This window comes from Abrus precatorius, unplaced genomic scaffold (genome assembly GCF_003935025.1).
Source record: "Abrus precatorius isolate BTA unplaced genomic scaffold, Abrus_2018 Scaffold9, whole genome shotgun sequence".
Lineage (NCBI taxonomy): Eukaryota > Viridiplantae > Streptophyta > Magnoliopsida > Fabales > Fabaceae > Abrus > Abrus precatorius.
The window spans coordinates 2,936,623-2,956,011 of NW_020874439.1; the positions used below are offsets into that span (position 1 = coordinate 2,936,623).

Here is a 19,389-nt window from a genome sequence, read left to right on the forward strand (position 1 = left end):
ACATGAGTAGCTAAATCCATAGCTAGGGCTATGGGAATTATCGTTTATGACTTTATGGGATTTTGATATTTGAATCTAAATATGATTTCCACTTCATGATTAGGATTTATCTTATTATTTCTCATTCTTAACCCCAATTAATTACATCGTCAGGCAATCGTACCTCGGGTAATTTATAGATCTATAGGATAAAACGAGAGGAAAGATTAGGTAGACCAAACCAATCTTCATCTTTTAATCATTATTGAATTAACAAATTCATAGGCTCCTTAGGCTTTTTCTAAATTAATAACCTGCATGACAATTGGGGATATTAACTTAGAGAAAAGAATATTAATACTGCATGACCATTGGGTATTAATAGTATCAGTATGAATGATTAGTAATCACTAGGAAATCAAATTTAGATCTAAATAGAAGAATATCATAAAGGATTGAATGAGAACACCCATACGCCCTAGGTTCCTCTCCGATAAAGTTTAACCAAAACGTGCTTTCTGTTTCTTGCTCTTAGTGTTTACAATTGATTTTATAAATTCTCATCTTAATTAACCTCGCATATTTGAAGCTCAAACAATTAAATTAGGAAAACTCTTAGTAGTTGATAAACAATCCTTGTGGGACGATATTTTGGAAACTTAGTTGAAAACCCTTTATTACTTTTTGACAGGTACACTTGGCCTTCAAACATGTGGCCATGGTTGGATCGCAGTCTTATACCATATGAGAGTTGATGAAGATAAGAGAAAGAAAAAAAGAGAGAAACTGAATTATATTATTGATTTGAATGAAAATGAATACAAATACACACATAGAGAGAAAAAGTAGAAGGGAACCTCTTTATATACACAAAGGAAGGGCGATAAATGTTTGAATTATGTCTTCTTTGGCTATTCTCTCATAAATTTATGGGTTTACTACACCATCTTGGATTGTAATTATTGCCTAAGAAATTGACCTCCTTGGTCTCTAGAGATTTTGCAGATGGATCTTGTGCCCTTAGTAAGAATTCTATTTGTTTTGACAGAGTTTCTAGCTTATTTGTTATTGAATCGTTATTTTCTGCTTGATAGATTAAAGCAATTTCCTTATTTTTGTTTCTGTGATGGGCTGTATGCCATTGCAAATTGCTGGATGCCATCTTTTCTATCAATGTATAGGCCGTAGTTGGAAGGCTCCTTCAACGGCTACATCAACAGTGGCTTTGTTGGAGAGTGAGAGTTAAGCATAGAAAATTTGCATCTGCTTGCACATAGGGAAATCATGATGTAGACATCTTAGAAGTTCTTCAAAGTGTTCCCATGTTTCGAGCAGAGATTCAGACTCATATTGTCAAAAATTGGAGATCTTTGTCATCAGCTTCGCAGAGAGTGATGGTGGGAAATATTTGGCTAAGAACTGCTAGGTCAGGTCATCCCACGTTGTAATTGAATTTGATGGAAGTGTGGAGAACTATGTGTTCACCCTTTATGTGACAGACAATGGGAAAAGGCGAAGTCTTATAGCATCTTTGGTGACATCGTTGTATTTAATGGTGTCGGTGAGTTAAAGGAACTTTTTCAGATGAAGGTGAGGGTCTTCAACAGGTCGCCCTGAGAACAGTGTGGAGTTCTAGACTAGATTGATCAAGGTCGGCTTTGATTCAAAGTTGTTGGTCTCTATATCGAGGGCGACAATGCTCTCGACATCACCTTCACTAATGGGTTTCATGTACTCCAAAATTGATCGTTCTTTCGCCATCTTCTTTTTCTGTCTGCACTCTTCCTTAGCCTACGTGTTGTCTTCTTAATTTTTGGATCAAAAGCAATTTCTCCAATAGGTTTAGAACGAGTGAGCATAAAACAAAATAAAAAATAAAAATATTTAAATCAACCAAATACTTGATTTTCTTTTATATTAAAAATTAATTCCCGACAACGGCGCCAAAAACTTGTTCGGGGGTAAGTGTACCCGTCAAAAAGTAATAAAAGAGTTTTCAAGAAAAAGAGCTCTCAAGTTATCGTCCCAAAAAAATTATTTTCAAGTACCAAGAATACCTTAATTCGATTGTTTAAACACAAAGGGAGTGTGATGGATTAAAAACAAGACTTAATGTTAACAATTAATTGAAGAAAATAATAATGCAACGTATAAGAGAAATCGAATGAGATGAGTTTAGGACTTATGGTTTCACCTATTATACTTCTTTATGTTCTAATTATTTTAACTCCAGTATTCTTTTCCTTGAGCAATCACCCCTAATGATCATGCAAGGCAAATGGTAAAGAAAGCATAAAGACCTTACGTGTTTTTTAATTCAAGAGCGGTTGAAAGAGAGGAATTAAGTGTGATTAACATAATGATGAAACGAATTTTGAGCTACTCGTCATGCAAAAGATTGTCGTTAATCCTCATCAAATATGCAAAGAAATGAATGCAGTACTAGGGTGTTATCCTAGGTCGTCTCCAAGAAATTTTTGGTTGGGAACATACATCGAACAAGTGTAAACATGTATTTTAAAGCAAGTAAATTGGGGGGAGGTTTGTCAATTTCTGGGTTTTAATCAAGAACGAAATGTAAATTTAATGAAATTCAATCAATTAAAATGAGTAATCCCTAGTCAAGCAATGAGTTCCATCATTATTCTTTCAAATAATTCAATAATCCCCTTTATTTCCCTTGAATTAAGTTACTCTAACAAGCGAAGACTAACTTTAATGTCCCAATTAAAATTAAGCATCTTAATGGGCTCCAATCTCTATCCCTAAGATTAAGCAACCTCAAGGATTAATCAAAATTAAACAATTTTGAATTAGAATTTTGTTAGGTAAATTAGGGTTCATTAAGCAATGTTCCCTTCATGCAAATTCCATTTCATTCAAAGATTGGGGTCAATAAATTCAAGGAAAGAAAGATTTATATTGCAATTAATCCCAAGAATTCAAGATTCATGTGCATTGACTAGGAATTACAAGGAAGTTTAGCCCTCCATATGGATGGGCTTCACAAATGAGAAAAAGAAATGCAGGAACGTAAACAGCATTAAAGTAAATTCAACAAAAATCAAAAGGGAAATTGGAAATTAAAACCTATAGAAGACCCTTGGCTGTCACCCTAGACTCCAATGTCGTAAGAAATTGTCTCAATTTGGCAAAGGAAAATTGTGTAAAGTGTCAAAAGTCCCGTACCCTAATTCCTAAAATCTATTTATAGTGGATGACATGTCACCAAAGTGTCCACTTTTGCCTTTGAAAGTGTCCACTTTGGGCCTTGAAAGTGTCCACGCGCAAGATGGAAGGGTTGCCACTTCTCTGGAGTTGCCACTATTTGTGCTGAAAGTGGCTACTTTGGTGCGCGTGGCTACTATGAGAGCCAATAGTGGCCACACGCAGGAATGCTTCAAAATTGGCGTCCCTGGAGCTTCTGGAGTTGCCACTTTTGGGCTTGATAGTAGCTACTTTGGAACTTTTAATGCCCAGACTTGCTGTAATTGCCACTTTTGCTCCTAAAAGTGGCTACTTTGGGGGCAACTTTCATCCAAGGGCCAAGATTTCTCAAAATTAACTTGGGGACTCTGCAAAATTATTAAGATAATTAAAATTGCAATCTATATATATATAATTAAATGCAAATTAAACAAAAATTAATAAACCTATGATATTTACTCAAAATGTGATTTCTATATTATTTGCATTATCTAAGTCCATTTTTTCTATTAAGGAGCACCAAAAAGGCAAGTAAAAATATAATAAAAAGTGAATTCATCACAACCCCAAACTTAAACTTTTGTTTGTCCTCAAGCAAATCAAAATTCAAGCAAAGAAAATGAAGAGGGTTGGATTTATCCAAAAAAATTTTTTTTAGAGATTTTCATTCCAACTTCATGCTTTAATTAGCACTTCCAACATCTTCACAACCATAGACTCATTCAACAGAGGAATCATATTCATGTCAAATATTCCATGCAAAGTCTTACTAAATTGAAACAAAAGAATCAAGTAAGGTTTCATGTGACTCACATAATGCAAAGAAACTATCCATCTCACAAGGTGGTGTTTCACTCATCACTCAACAACATTTCAGGCTAAGTGTTTTCCCTCAATCCATGCATTTAGCCTCACCCTACCATAGGCTTGCCCATATTCTCAATCTCCTTTGCCTAGATACAACGAACCACCTATCATGAGGGCTTTGTTGGTCACAAATGGGGTTAGGATAGGCTCAAATTTTAACTGAGGGTGACAAGATCAAGTGGGTACTCAAGAGGAGGAAGTTCTTTTGAGTGATTTAGTGCAACAACTAGAGTGGAATACCTTAAATGATGTAGCTTAAGAGGTTAAAGCATTCTTTCACCACATTAATTTTCTTATTTGCCTTATGTGGAGATCCTTTTTCAACTCAAATGCCTTGCTATATTTTTCTTTCTTTCTTTTCTCCTTTTTCATTCATTCATATTTTTGTGATATCATGGACTTTGACAATCATTTTTTTTTATTATTGACATGTATTATGAACATGTATGCTGTCCACCACCCCAAACTTAAGACATTGCTTGTCCTCAAGCAACTACAAGCATAATCAACACCCCAAACTTAGTTTCTTGCACTCAATCTTAAGGCAACTCAAAAGAAATACCTCTATTAAGGAAAGGGAAATATATTTGTTGACTAAGTTTGGCAAAAGCAAGAAGTGGGGAACAGGGAAGTGAAGTGCAAGGGTGGGGGGAAGGGTATGTGCAAAGAAGGCCTCAATCATCTAGATGGAAAATTGCACAATGCATATTGAATTAAGAAACAGGGCAAGTTCTAGAAGATGAATGCAAAAATACATGTAATATGCACACAGAAAAGAAGAAGAAAGGCCCAATTCACTACCATGGTAAAAGTGATAATAACTTGCAAAATGAGAGTACAATTCACCCGACAAGAAAATATGTTCAAAATGGTAGGGACGGAAATATGTACAAAAATGAGAATGAGTATGGGTTGGATGGGAAATGCAATCAAAGCATAAAAGCAAAATTATAAAACAGGACTAGATTAAAAAGAAAAGAGAAGGCATGAAATGAGGAAAAGTAAGCGAGAAATAAATGCAAAACAGGGACAAAAAGTTCACCCCCCTTTTTATAGATGATGTATTCAAAGTTCCTTCTAGGATTGCTTGACAATATCTACAGAGAAGAAAGAATATGTGAATGGGTAGTGCAGGGAAATTGGGTCAACCCTCCATGGTAACACACAACAGCAAGCAATCAAACTAGGGGCTGCAAAATAATTTGATACCATCCTAAGTAATTTGTGTGCAAAAGGGTGTATAGTGCTACATATGACTCAGAGGGCAACCAATGTCAATCATGGTACATAGCCTACAAACACATTCCATTCTATAAAAAGAGGCATTCTATGGGCAAAGCATAGAGCTCAATTGGTACAGACAAGAACAATTAAGCACAGAGAATGGTGTGGCATACAGTCACTATGTATAGCAATCAAATGTATAGCAAAATATGGCTTCTAAGCTCAAGGACCATAATGCAGCAATTAGTGAAATTAAAGTCATGAAAAGCATGTTCAACACCCAGAAAGATCAACAATCATGGTTATTTATGTAATGTGCATGAGGATCAAGTGCAGCAAAAGTAAAATGGCATGGAATTGAAAAGCAAAACAGCAAAATGGAGGGGCCAAAACTAAATGGAAATGGGCACGAACCAAATAAAGGCACTAACATACATGAACAAGAAATTTAATATCATTTTTGGCATGTTTAGAGGAGAAAAATGAGGGAGGGGAGCATAACAAAAACGATAAATGGAAGTCATGGCAAGGAGGAAGTGGGTGTGGCCACTATTGGGGCCAAAAGTGGGAACGCCCAATTGAATGGGAGTAATACGCCCCATTGGGTGCAAGTTAGGGACCTCATCCTCTCTAATTCATGTAAGAATGCTCAATTACACCTCAATTTCAATAAAAAAACAAGTAAAATTGAAAACCCCCAAATTGGGGAATCTAAGAACCCTAACCATAAATGGAGAGAAATTGAGAGAATTACCTTGCTTGAAGCCTTGGGTGTGGTGAGGGAAGATGCGTCTTGGGACTAGGAGTGAGTGGGTGTGAGTGGGTGTGAATGGGTGTGAGTGGGTGTGAGTGGGTGTGTGAAATTTGGAACGTGAAAGTGGGTGCACGTGGCCACTTTCAAGGAAGAAAGTGGCAACTAAAGTGAGGTTGTGTGTGTGGGCATATGCGCGTGGTTACTATGGGGCTTCAAAGTGGGAACTCCAGAGAGTTCCTCTTTGTGAGCATATGTGCATGGTTACTTTCATTGAAGAAAGTGCCAACTACAGTAAGCCCTAAATTGCAAAGTGAATTGCGCGTGGCCACTATGGGGCTTCAAAGTGGGAACTTCAGAGAGTTCCTCTTTGTGAGCATATGCGCGTGGCTACTTTCAATGAAGAAAGTGGTAACTACAGTGAGCCCCAAAATGCAAAGTGAATTGCGTGTGGCTACTATTGGACTAGAAAGTGTCCACGCGCAAACTACTGACCTCCTAGGTGTCAAAGTAGCCACTTTCACTCTTAAAAGTGGGAACTACAAGGAGAAACATGCTTACCTTGAGCCAAAGTGACCACTATGGCCTATGAAAGTGACCACTCTCAAGAAAAATAATTTGTACCAAGCATGAATGAGTACCCAAAGTGTTTGCTGCTGCCACAATCCCTGCAAAAATTATGAGTCCACAGAAAATTATTCACACAAAATTGAATTGTATCTACAAATGAAAACAAATAAAAACAAAAACTCAATTGAAAGAATGCAAAGGGAAAGAGCAAAAATCCTTATTCACGTGTGAGTTGCCTCTCACAGAGCGCTTCTTTAACGTCACTAGCTTGACGTGCAAAGTGATTTACTCATGACAGGGGTCTTGGTTGAAGGAAATGATGGGGGAGTACACATTCACCTCTTCAATCTCCTCCAAGGGAACTAAGTTCTCCAAAAAATGCTTCAGACGATGTCCATTCACTATGAAACATTTGTTAGTGGAGTCACTCTTGATTTTCACTGCACCATTAGGAAATACTTGTGTAACTGTTGATGGACCAATCCACCTGGAATGTAGCCTTCCAGTCATGAACTTGAGACATGAGTTGAATAGAAGCATCTTTTGACCTACACAAGACTCTCCTCTACCTATCAATTTATCATGATACTGCTTGGTTCTCTCCTTGTAGGTTCTTGAGTCTTCATATGCTCTTAAGTGCAGCGCTTCTAGTTCTTGGAGTTGTGGCTTACTTTTCCTCTTCCTTTTCTCTTTCTTTTCCTCTGAAGTTGCTTCACTAGTTTGGTCCTCCCTTTCAACAGAATTTTGTGCATGCACATGAGAGGGCTAATACCAGGAATGTCAGCTAAAGTCCATCCAATAGCTCTCTTATGCCTTTTAATTACTTCCAACAATAGCTCCTCTTGATCGTCTTCAAGCTTGGTGGAAATAATGACCGGGAGCTTCTCATAATGTTCTGGTAGGGGCTTCAACTCCAATGTGAGAGGTTGCTCCACAGAAGGAAGTGATTTGGCACTTTCATTTGGCAAAGTCTCTGCAATATTCAAACCAAAGGCGTTAGATTCAATTGTACTTGTTGTACTCAATACATCACATTCTAATCCTATGGAATTGTTAGGTTCATCAACGTTAAAAGTAGTAGAATTTGCATTCAAATAATCAGAAATCTCAGCACAAATGTCACACAGAGAAGAACTATTACACGATTCACAATTGGAAGTATCTACACAATCAGAAAAATTAAGGAGAGAGTCTCCTCCTAGAAATTCAGACAAATTATCATCTATTAATTCATCAAGATGATTAATATGGAAAACAGAGTGTTCTTCATTTGGGTGCTTCATAGCATCCAGTATGTTAAAGCGGACAACACTGTCTCCAAACTCCATAGTAAGTGATCCGGCATGCACATCAATTTTTGTTCTCGCAGTCTTTAAGAACGGTCTTCCCAAAATGATTGGTGCAACACTATCCATTGACTCTTTCATGTCAATGATGTAAAAATCAGCTGGAAAAATGAGGTCATTCACCCTCACTAACACATCCTCCACAAGTCCAGTTGGATGTGCTGTGCTCCTGTTTGCTAGCTGGATGATGACACCTGTGGGCTGTAATGGTCCAAGAGACAAAGATGTGAAGATAGATAAAGGCATAACATTAATAGATGCACCTAAATCAAGCATGGCATTATCTATCCTATTGTTGCCTATAATGCAGGGAATAGTAAATGTCCCTGGATCTTTGCATTTCTCAGGCATGGAAGTTTTCTGCCTCTCAAAAAGAGCTGATACATTCCTCCCCATGTTCACTCTTTCATTACCCTTTAGCCGCCTTCTATGAGTGCACAAGTCTTTCAAGAACTTGGCGTACTTGGGTATTTGTTTAATTGCCTCCAGCAAGGGTATATTTACCTCAACTTTTCTGAAAGTATCTAGAATTTTTTTATCAACCTCTTCTTGCTTCTTGCTGGGCTGAACCATTCTTTGAGGGAAGGGAATAGGAATGAACCTCTCCTCTTTGTCTACCACTTTTGGGTGACATGGTGTGGGCATAGGTGCAGGCTGCTCTTGACTCTTGATCTCTCCTCCTTCACCTTCTACAGCTAAAGTGCGACTAGGATCCTTCTTCTTAGGCATTTCTGGCTCTTGCATCACCTTACCACATCTCAAGGTAATGGCACTCACATTCTTTGGGTTTGTTACAGTTTATGCAGGGAGGTTGCCTGAACCTTGAGATTGAAGTTGATTTAGGGATAAAGCAAGTTGACCCATTTGATTCTCCAAGGTCTTGATACTTGCTTGAGTCTGTTGTTGGAAGGCCTGACTCTGTTGCTGGAAATTGAGATTACTCATGATGAGTTGCTTCACAAGGTCTTCCAAAGATGACTCACTTTTTTGAGGTGCAGGAGCTAGTGAAGGTGGTGTTTGATGGTGTTGTTGAGATGAAGATGATGAATGGTGATGTTGTTGGGCTGAATATGGCTTGCTTTGTCCAGCTTGATGCGGTTGGAATGGTTGTTGGATGGTTGGCTAGAGCCTTGATGCTGTGCATTTCCTCCCCACCTTAAGTAGTTAGGATGGTTCCTCCAACCGGGATTATATCTATTGGAAGATAAATCTCAGCTTTGTTGTTACTGCGGCTGTTGAAAAGGGAATGTATTAGCATAAATATTAGCAGCGTAAGCTTGAGGATTACCTTCCGAAGATTCAGTTTCTTGCAATGTGGGGTAACTATCAGTGAAGTGATCCGTAGATGAACAAATCCCACAAAGCATTGCTGGAATGGATGGAGGTGGAGGTGTATATGCAGCAGAATTCTTTTGGATGGAAGCCAACTGTTTTACCATAGAAGCCAACTCATCTAGCTTATGCTCCAGCTTGTGTGAATCTGAAGTTTGAATCTCATTGACACTCCTGGACATGAGAGAATTTTGCCTTGTAGCAAACTGTTGAGAGTTAGCTGCCATATTTTCAATGAGGTTTCTAGCGGCAGCGGGAGTCTTGTCAACTAGGGCTCCCCCACTAGCTGCATCGATCATGCTCCTATCCATTGGGTGTAAGCCCTCATAGAAGTATTGGATTAGGAGCTGGTCACTTATCTGATGATAGGGGCAGCTAGCACAAAGTCTCTTGAAACGCTCCCAATATTCATACAAACTTTCCCTTTCCAACTGCCTAATACCACATATTTCCTTTCTTATTGAGGCAGCTCTTGAGGCAGGGAAAAATTTTTCCAAGAACAATCTCTTGAGGGTGTCCCAACTTGTAATAGAGCCAGGTGGAAGATAATACAACCAGTCTTTAGCCAAATCCATAAGAGAGAATGGAAATGCCTTCAATTTGACATGCTCCTCTGGAACACCTTGAGGTCTCATAGTGGAACATACAATGTGAAACTCCTTCAGGTGTTTGTGAGGGTCTTCACCTGCAAAACCATGGAATTTAGGTAGAAGGTGAATTAATCCAGTTTTCAAAACAAAAGGGGCATCCACATCTGGATATTGGATGCACAATGTTTGGTATGTGACATCCGGTGCAGCTAGCTCCTTAAGAGTCCTCTCATCACCTGCCATTGCTCCAAAACTAGAGTCAAGTGAAAATGTAGAAGAGTAAACAGAAATTGGTGTCACAGATTGCAAAGATGCAGTAGGAGATGATGGTTCAGAGTGTTCAGAGTGATCCCTATGTGTCCTAATGTTCCTATGAAAAGTTCTATCCATCTCCTGGTCTAATGGATACAAATCTCCAGGGTTTGATCGGGTCATGCACTAGATATCAACTAACTAAATTGAAAGCAAATTGAGTAAATGAAATAACAAGAACAATTTAAAATCTCTCTGCAGAATTCTGCAGAATTATGCAGTAAAAGTGCAGAAAAACAGAGAAATATGTAGCAAAATGAGTGCAGAAAATTGAAAGTGAGTAATTGATAAGTTGCAACACTTGAATGAAGGAAATGATGCAGAAAATCATGCAACAACAATGCAAAAACAGATCACAAAATTCGTATGACTTTCAACACAACACAAAAACTCAAAATGAAACAAACACACTAATATGCAAGACACAAAAACAGAGCACCAATCATGTTCAACATAAGATCAGCACCAATAATTCTCCGGCAACGGCGCCAATTTGATGAAACGAATTTTGAGCTACTCGTCATGCAAAAGATTGTCGTTAATCCTCATCAAATATGCAAAGAAATGAATGCTGTACTAGGGTGTTATCCTAGGTCGTCTCCAAGGAATTTTTGGTTGGGAACATACATCGAACAAGTGTAAACATGTATTTTAAAGCAAGTAAATTGGGGGGAGGTTTGTCAATTTCTGGGTTTTAATCAAGAACGAAATGTAAATTTAATGAAATTCAATCAATTAAAATGAGTAATCCCTAGTCAAGCAATGAGTTCCATCATTATTCTTTCAAATGATTCAATAATCCCCTTTATTTCCCTTGAATTAAGTTAATCTAACAAGCGAAGACTAACTTTAATGTCCCAATTAAAATTAAGCATCTTAATGGGCTCCAATCTCTATCCCTAAGATTAAGCAACCTCAAGGATTAATCAAAATTAAACAATTTTGAATTAGAATTTTGTTAGGTAAAATTAAGCAATGTTCCCTTCATGCAAATTCCATTTCATTTAAAGATTAGGGTCAATAAATTCAAGGAAAGAAAGATTTATATTGCAATTAATCCCAAGAATTCAAGATTCATGTGCATTGACTAGGAATTACAAGGAAGTTTAGCCCTCCATATGGATGGGCTTCACAAATGAGAAAAAGAAATGCAAGAACGTAAACAACATTAAAGTAAATTCAACAAAAATCAAAAGGGAAATTGGAAATTAAAACCTATAGAGGACCCTTGGCTGTCACCCAAGACTCCAATGTCGTAAGAAATTGTCTCAATTTGGCAAAGAAAAATTGTGTAAAGTGTCAAAAGTCCCGTACCCTAATTCCTAAAATCTATTTATAGTGGATGACATGTCACCAAAGTGTCCACTTTTGCCTTTGAAAGTGTCCACTTTGGGCCTTGAAAGTGTCCACGCGCAGGATGGAAGGGTTGCCACTTCTCTGGAGTTGCAACTATTTGTGCTAAAAGTGGCTACTTTGGTGCGCGTGGCTACTATGAGAGCCAATAGTGGCCACACGCAGGAATGCTTCAAAATTGGCGTCCTGGAGCTTCTGGAGTTGCCACTATTTGTGCTGAAAGTGGCTACTTTGGTGCGCGTGGCTACTATGAGAGTCAATAGTGTCCACGCGCAGGAATGCTTCAAAATTGGCGTCCCTGGAGCTTCTGGAGTTGCCACTTTTGGGCTTGATAATAGCTACTTTGGAACCTTTAATGCCCAGACTTGTTGTAGTTGCCACTTTTGCTCCTAAAAGTGGCTACTTTGGGGGCAACTTTCATCCAAGGGCCAAGATTTCTCAAAATTAACTTGGGGACTCTGCAAAATTATTAAGATAATTAAAATTGCAATCTATATCTATGTAATTAAATGCAAATTAACCAAAAATTAATAAACCTATGATATTTACTCAAAATGTGATTTCTATATTATTTGCACTATCTAAGTCCATTTTTTCTATTAAGGAGCACCAAAAAGGCAAGTAAAAATATAATAAAAAGTGAATTCATCACATAACCTTTTATCTCATTTTATCTTATAGTTCCATTAATTACACGTGGTACAATTACCTATAATGCAATTAATTATGGGATGCTAAGGGTGATCAAATCTTAACATGCACAATATAATTCAATAGGATAAAAGTCAAACAATAAAGGAAAACCAATACCACTATTAAAAGTAAAAATCACACAAAGTTTGCAATAGGATCCCCATAGCTACGCTATGGATTTAGTTACTCATAATGAAATACACAACGAAAAACATAATGAACCAATTCATAAAACACAAAGGAGAATTCAAACAAGAGATAAGAGCTCTCGTTCTCTAAAGGGGTACTCAATCAATCGCTTTGACTCTGAAGGGGTTCGTCGTCTTTGCCAATGATCTCAATAACTTTTAACGGAGAAGTGAGTCAAACCTAAGAAAGGGAAGATGGCGTGTCAAATAAAGTGGAAAAAATGTATCAAGTGTGGAGTATAAGGCTTCTTTATATAGGTTGTGCCCTAAATTTCTAGTCGGTTGAGCTCTATCTTTTCAAATCTATTTTATCCACAATCAGAATCTTAACTAAAGAATCTCCCGCTTCAAATCTTCATATCTAAATATTTATCTAAGTTTAAAATTTAAATTCAAAATTCAAACTCATATTCACATAGCACGGGCAAGGACTAAAATTATCTAATTTTTATTCAAAATATCTTTATAATGCACTGATAACAACTTTCAGCTAAACTGCAATAATTAATAGCATAGTTAATGTAGTCGAAATACAGCATTGGACAGTAATCATGAGGCAATGACATTCTCGATGAAAGCAAGGAGTTGACCCGGGAGGTTTTTCTCCCTCAACTGAATGCGCCTTACCGGACATAGAAAATAGGTAATGGAAGAAAGAATGTCTTAGAATAGAATCGAAAAGTTTACCGAGTCCAAATTGAATGATCGAAAGTGCAAAATGGGTAAAGGAAAGGCGCCGTTGGGGCGCAGAAAGCTATCTAACTAGAGTCTAGAGCTCCTCTAGGCCCAATAGACTGAGACATCCCCCGAAGAAAAATGAAGAAGCGCTCAAAGCGTTGATCAGTTGCTATTGGACTTCTATCCGTCAGCTCATTAAGACTTTCAAGTTCCAAGCTCATGAAACTTTCGTTTGATTTTCGCCATACTTTTCTAAGTTAAAGAAGTGTGGGCATTTGCACCACTTAAATCTTTAAGCTTTTTTGACAGTATGTGAGAAGAGTAGTCTCGCTGGTGCGTTGTAAGAATTGAATCCCGAATAATGGCATCTCTGTGCTCTCGCCAAAATGAAGGTTCTTCGGGATCCAATTGCGCCATCCGATCGGCGATCTGCCCTTTGCTTTGAGTCGAGCGATCGCTCGCACTTCGTCCAATAGCTTAGGGGAAGACGTTCCTGACGCTAAGCGAGAGCGATCAAGAATATGCTCCTCCTCTATGGAGAGAGGTCGAGGTAGGGGGTCTACTCCTTCCTTCGGGTCCGAGGTTGAGGCAGGCTCAGGCTCTGACGCTATAGGCAAATTGAGATCGAAACGCGGTCGCTTCGAAGAGCTGGCACCGTTGTCTCCGACGGAAAGAAGAAAATCGAGCAAGTCGTTAAGAAATGGAGCAAAGAAAGCGGCTTCAAAAGAAAAGCCCCAGTTACAGTCCAACCAAAAGGATACGAGTAACCAAAAGTACGGTGATACTGAGAATAAATCGTCTCACAATTCCGAAAAAAGACAAAGCCATCATAGCATAGGATTGACTTCGTCGCTCTGCTCCCTGATACCAGAGAGACTTTCTTACTATAAAAAAAAGAGGTTGGTTGTTGACCAACGGAAAGAAAAGCATGGGAGAAAGAGAAAGATGCACATGGGGACTCATTTAGCAATCTCCGGGAGCAGCAACCTGCTGCCAATCCTGCGGAGGAGCACCCTTCGCGCCTTCTGGCACATCGACCTCTCCCAACTGGGTCGAAGAAGTGGATTTTCCCCGTGAGCATCCATGCGACACCATTGATGATCTCAGGAGGAAATGCGCACTAATTATGGCCTCCTTTTCTAAACACGAGTCCAGAGACCCGTCTACCTGGCATGATATCGCCCAGCGACTCGTTTTAGAGGCTCCGGAAAGAAGGACCGGAGAGGTGGGTGCCACCAGGGAGGACTACCAACGTCTGCTTGGAGAATTCAAACAGGATACCACAAGCGACGTCTATCTTCGGGTAGGCCCTGGAGAAGCATTCACGCTAATGGCGGGATGTCCATCTCTCAGCTGAGAATTGTTTGCGCAGGTTTACTTTTGCATGGAGCTTAGGGAGGGGGGGCCACGTTAAACAGATGGGGCTCACAGAAGACTTCAGGGCTGGAGTGAAGAGCCACATGTCAGGAACTGTATAAAAAAGGACCGAGAACTACACTTGTTAGGGTCTGATACCCACTTCCTTGGTCAAAGGGGATATGGGTTATGTAGGCAGCTGCCGTTCAGAGGTAGCGGTTGCTCGACCAAAGCCGGTCAAAGAAGCGAAGTATTCCTGATATATATATATATATATATATATATATATATATAAAATAGAATTTAAGTGTATAAATATAAGTCATAAAATATATCAAAATATGATCTTATCAAGTTCATAACCTCCGCATTATATAATATTTTTGAGTGTTTAAAAATAACTAAAATTTAAATTTTATATTCTTAATCTTTGATCCAAATAACAAGTTATAAATTTTCATTATATTACTACTTGATTTAATACATAAAATTTAAGCTAAATGTGCCCTTAACATAAAGGAGCTTTGTTATCAAATTAGAAAAACTTAAAACATATCGCTTGCTTTACTTTGTTGTAATCATCTCTTTCATTGGTGACATACATCCTAACAACGTATAATGATTTATTTTTATCTCAATTTTATTTGTCAATTTACCGCATTACACTCATTTCCATTCATCTTACTATTCTCAAAGTCTCAAGCTTAATATGCCAAAACATCTCTTAGTATATTATGCCTAATAAAATAGAAGAGTAATAAATGAAGTTAAAAAAATTAATAAAATAAAAATCAAGTGTGTTTTTGTGAGCGAAATTTCGACATTGCAGCAGCATTTGTGAAGGTGCGATTATGACGCTCATTATGATTTCAGCACAAATTGGGCATTGGACGCTGTGGAAAAATAACGTGAATAGAACAAAAATAGTGCAGAGACAAATTCTTGGTCTTAGGGGATATGTACATATTGGTGATATGGGTGAGGAGTTGTGCACAATTTATAAGAATAAGAATGATAATAACAATAAAAAAATAATAATAAATTGTCATGAAAACAAGAAAAAGGACATATGTTTATTATCATAAAAAGAAAAGATTGAAAACAAAAAGATATGGAAAACAACCAGAAATGAAGTTTTAATATGAAAAAAAGTAAGTTGACCCAAAAATCATTATGACAATAATTTCCTATATTTTTTGCTTTTCTCTTTCTTTTAATTTATTTTAATGCTTTGGGGATGTTAATACTATCTGCAGTGCTTCTCTTCACAAATTTAATATAATATTTAACAATTCGTACTCACAAATTATATACTTGGAGTTATATTAAGTTAAAAAAAATTAATTAAGTATTATTATCTTCTTTATAAAGTGTTATTTTTGAATTTATTTTTTATTTAAAATCTTTTATCTCTTCAACTTAGTCATATTTAATATAATAAAATATTTATTATTATAATAATAAAAGTGTTTACTCTATTAAAATTTATAATATTTATTAAATTAAAAAAGAGATATAATATAATTTTATTTTTACTCAAAATATTTATGTTAATTAAATAATATTTGTGTAGTATACCAAAAAAAATTCTAAAATAAAGCCTTAATTGTACATGTAGTAGATAAATTGTAGATTTTAAATTTTTTCTAAAAAAAATCTCATCAATTTTTATATAAATTGTTTTTATAATTAATTATGAAAGAAAAAAATTTAAATTAAAGCACTTATGTATTTATGTACATTGCATGTGTTCAAAACTAGTATAACTAAATTTCCTCTCATTTAACCTTTCCATTACGTATGATCTTTCATTTGTTTCAAGCATATATCAATTTTCACACTTAAGTTAATGCATGTTTCAGTTTTCATTAAAGATTATATGTAAATTATTAAGGTTAATTTACTTAAATAGCTTCAGTAGATACTTGAGGCTGAAAACATAAAGTTTTGAAATTATATATTGTGGTTATCAAAACATGCTCCAACTCCATGCAGTTTTCTTGATTTTCTAATTAAACAATAATCAATTGCAGAGTAACAGAAAACAATTATCAAAATAGAAAGATATGAATGTTAGCACAATAAAAGAAAAAAAAAACAATAATCTCGTGCTGAGGGGCATTTTATTTACAACAATTGAAAAGAAAAGACTCTAACTAGTAAGAAGAAATAAACGAAAGTTTGAGTATGTTGATGAATGGCAAAGGCTACCAATGAGAGTTAGTAGTAGTGGGACTTGGTCTACCAACCCCTAACAATTCGGCATATACTTCTCTTAGAATTTGAATACCCCATTCTCAAAGGGAGGGCAGTTAGTTTCTTACCCATTTCTCATCCTTCATTCCCATCACACATTTTGTTCAACCGAAGATCCAAAATTGAAGGGGAAACCCACTATCAACGTCTCCACCGCAAACCCATTATAATAAAAGTAAAAGTAAAGAGAGAAAAATAAAGAGTTAATCCACAAAATATTTTCATAATTAAATTTTAATTTTACCAATTTTATGCACAAATATTTTATTTTGGTCCTATTTAGAAGACCAGCCGGCATGCTAAAGGCAACAGTGCTGACAGTTGGTTCTCGTATCACCGGCAGAAAAGTAACAGAATCAGAACTCCGTCTTAAAACTAAAATAAATTTCCGATCTTTCTAATTTAATAAGGTCAATTGTTTGAATGAACAGTACCGTAAATCAGCTGTTGCTAAAGCCATTTGCTATCAAAACGACACGTGGATGATGTGAATTACGTGTAATGCTTTTATTCAACAATTGTCGTTTATTTCTCAGTTGAATGTCACAACTCAGTAACGTTCGAGAATCGATGAGGTTGTGAATGAAGGTCCTCTCAACTATTTTATTTTGGTTCGTTGTTGCAACAAAGCCCTTCAGGACCTTCCTTTAAAATTGCCTCAAAAATTCAAAATTACCCTTCTTTTTATTCCTTGTATAATAAAATTAGAATAAAATTAATTTAAAGATACGATAATGTGATTTCTATTAAAATAAGAAATAAAAACAGCGTATCCCGTCAAATTTGGTAAGTTCCTTGAAACGGTGCAAAAGGGTACGTTGGATAGTTGGAAAAGGGTGGAAGATAAAAAAAATAAAATATAAAAAAAGAAAAGAGAAGATTAAGTGGGGAATAAATACAGAAACGGGCAAGTCTGGCATGTTACATGTTCTTTCTTCTCTCACTTGGTGCATTCACATCTTTAATTAAATATCAATAAATTCATTTTTCAATTCATTGGGGGGTTTTCTGATTTTTCATTTACGGTTCCGTAAAAACAAAAAAAGAAACAAATTTAATCATAAAACAAAATAAAAATGAATTGGAAACCCCAGATTTTGGTATTCTCTTCCTTTTTGACTTTTTATTTTTTTGTATATCTCTTGGTGGAGGAATGCTTGTCACCTACTTCTTTTATAGTTTGCACACTCCCATTCTCTCACAAATCACGACGAGGACAACACCCCCAAAGCAATTCACCAAAATGCCAACACCCTCACCCTCTCTGTCTTAACCTCTGTTTGGTTGATTCATTCATCGATGATGGAGAAGCACAAGTGCAAGCTTTGCTTCAGAAGCTTTTCCAATGGCAGGGCCTTGGGGGGTCACATGCGGTCTCACATGATGAACCTTACTCTCGCAAAGCCCGAAGAAGAGTCATCGCGAACCGTTCAACTCAGTTTCGAAGCTGAATCAGCCTCTTCTTCATCATCATCTGAAGACGAACAAGGTAATAACGATGATGACAAGGGTCTTTGCTACGGCCTCAGAGAGAACCCAAAGAGAAGCATTCGCCTCGTGGATCCAGAATTCTCTTTCGCAGCCGCAGACACTGGTTGTGTCATTCTTCAAGACAGAGAGAGTGAAACTGAATCATCCAAGAATAACCCAACTCGTAGAAGATCCAAAAGGGCATGGAAACTCGGCGTGTTCGATTCAAAGTACCACCATCATCATCATAACAAGAAGCAAGGGGGTGACGTGGAACATGAAGCCATTCTGAAGAAGAAGGTAAAGTTTTGCAAAGATAGTAAGACATCGTGGGTGGACCACGAACCTGCCAGTTCGGTTTCTGATGCAACCACCGAGGAAGATGTCGCGGTTTGTCTCATGATGCTGTCTAGGGACAAATGGAAGAGACAAAAAGATCAATTAATGGAAGATCAATTTGAAGAAGAGGAAGAGGAAGAAGAGGAGGATGATGACGAAGAAGAAGAAGATGACGACGAGAGATCCTTAGAAGAGAGTGATGAATCTCAAGAGATGATGAAACTGTGCAAGAACCGGGTACAAGGTAGGTATAAATGTGAGACCTGTAACAAGGTGTTTCGATCATATCAAGCGTTAGGGGGTCACAGAGCGAGTCACAAAAAGATCAAAGTGAACTTATCTGTGGATGATGATGAAGCAGAAGTTGAACGTGGCAAAAAGGGTGGAACTTGTGCTGTGGAAAAGAAAATACACGAGTGCCCCGTTTGTTTCAGAGTCTTTGCTTCGGGTCAAGCACTGGGTGGACACAAGAGAACCCATGTTACTGGCTCAGCAAATACCACTGTTCTTCCAATTTCCACCAAGCTTGGAAACAGCTTCATAGATCTCAACCTCCCAGCTCCAATCGATGATGATGATGCTAGCCAATTCGAGAACTCTGCGGTTTCAGATGCCGAATTTGTCAAAACCCGTTAAAAATTTTGTTTTTTGCTTCACTGGAATGGTATCTTGATGATCCAAAGGTAACAAATTTTGATCAATTTAATATATGTTTTTTTTTTCCTGCGAATTTGCTAATGTGGTTACTCTATATTATTTATGTAATATTATAATTAATTTTTATTAGATTTTCTAACTGTAATTCAGTTCTTCTGAAGTCTGAATATTTCTGTGAGAAATGACATAAGGCATCCGTAATGGAGGAACCAAACGTTTAT

General features: G+C 37.1%; 2 protein-coding genes and 1 non-coding gene across 3 annotated transcripts; 2 read left to right on the top strand and 1 right to left on the bottom strand.

Moving 5' to 3' along the window:
- Positions 1-6,727: 6,727 nt before the first annotated feature.
- Positions 6,728-10,004, bottom strand: LOC113849601 (the record flags this gene model as incomplete). The annotated part of the gene is given in 4 exon segments (XM_027479613.1): positions 6,728-6,748; positions 6,938-7,363; positions 7,765-8,535; positions 9,102-10,004. Coding segments are annotated over 4 exon segments (2,121 nt in total), but the record flags the coding sequence as incomplete, so codon positions are not given.
- On the top strand, positions 9,634-9,738 carry LOC113851718. The gene has a single exon (XR_003502286.1). It is a non-coding gene; the product is annotated as a small nucleolar RNA R71 (small nucleolar RNA).
- A 7,978-nt stretch (positions 10,005-17,982) lies between the features above and the next one.
- On the top strand, positions 17,983-19,147 carry LOC113849602 (zinc finger protein ZAT9-like). Its single transcript, XM_027479614.1, has one exon. The coding sequence runs from the start codon at positions 18,002-18,004 to the stop codon at positions 19,145-19,147; it is 1,146 nt and encodes a 381-aa protein (XP_027335415.1). The 5' UTR covers positions 17,983-18,001.
- The last annotated feature ends 242 nt before the right edge of the window (positions 19,148-19,389 follow it).

What these genes read in the sequence shown, in the direction of transcription:
- LOC113849602 (XM_027479614.1), top strand. Translation starts at nt 18,002, where the DNA reads ATGATGGAGAAGCACAAGTGCAAGCTTTGCTTCAGAAGCTTTTCCAAT.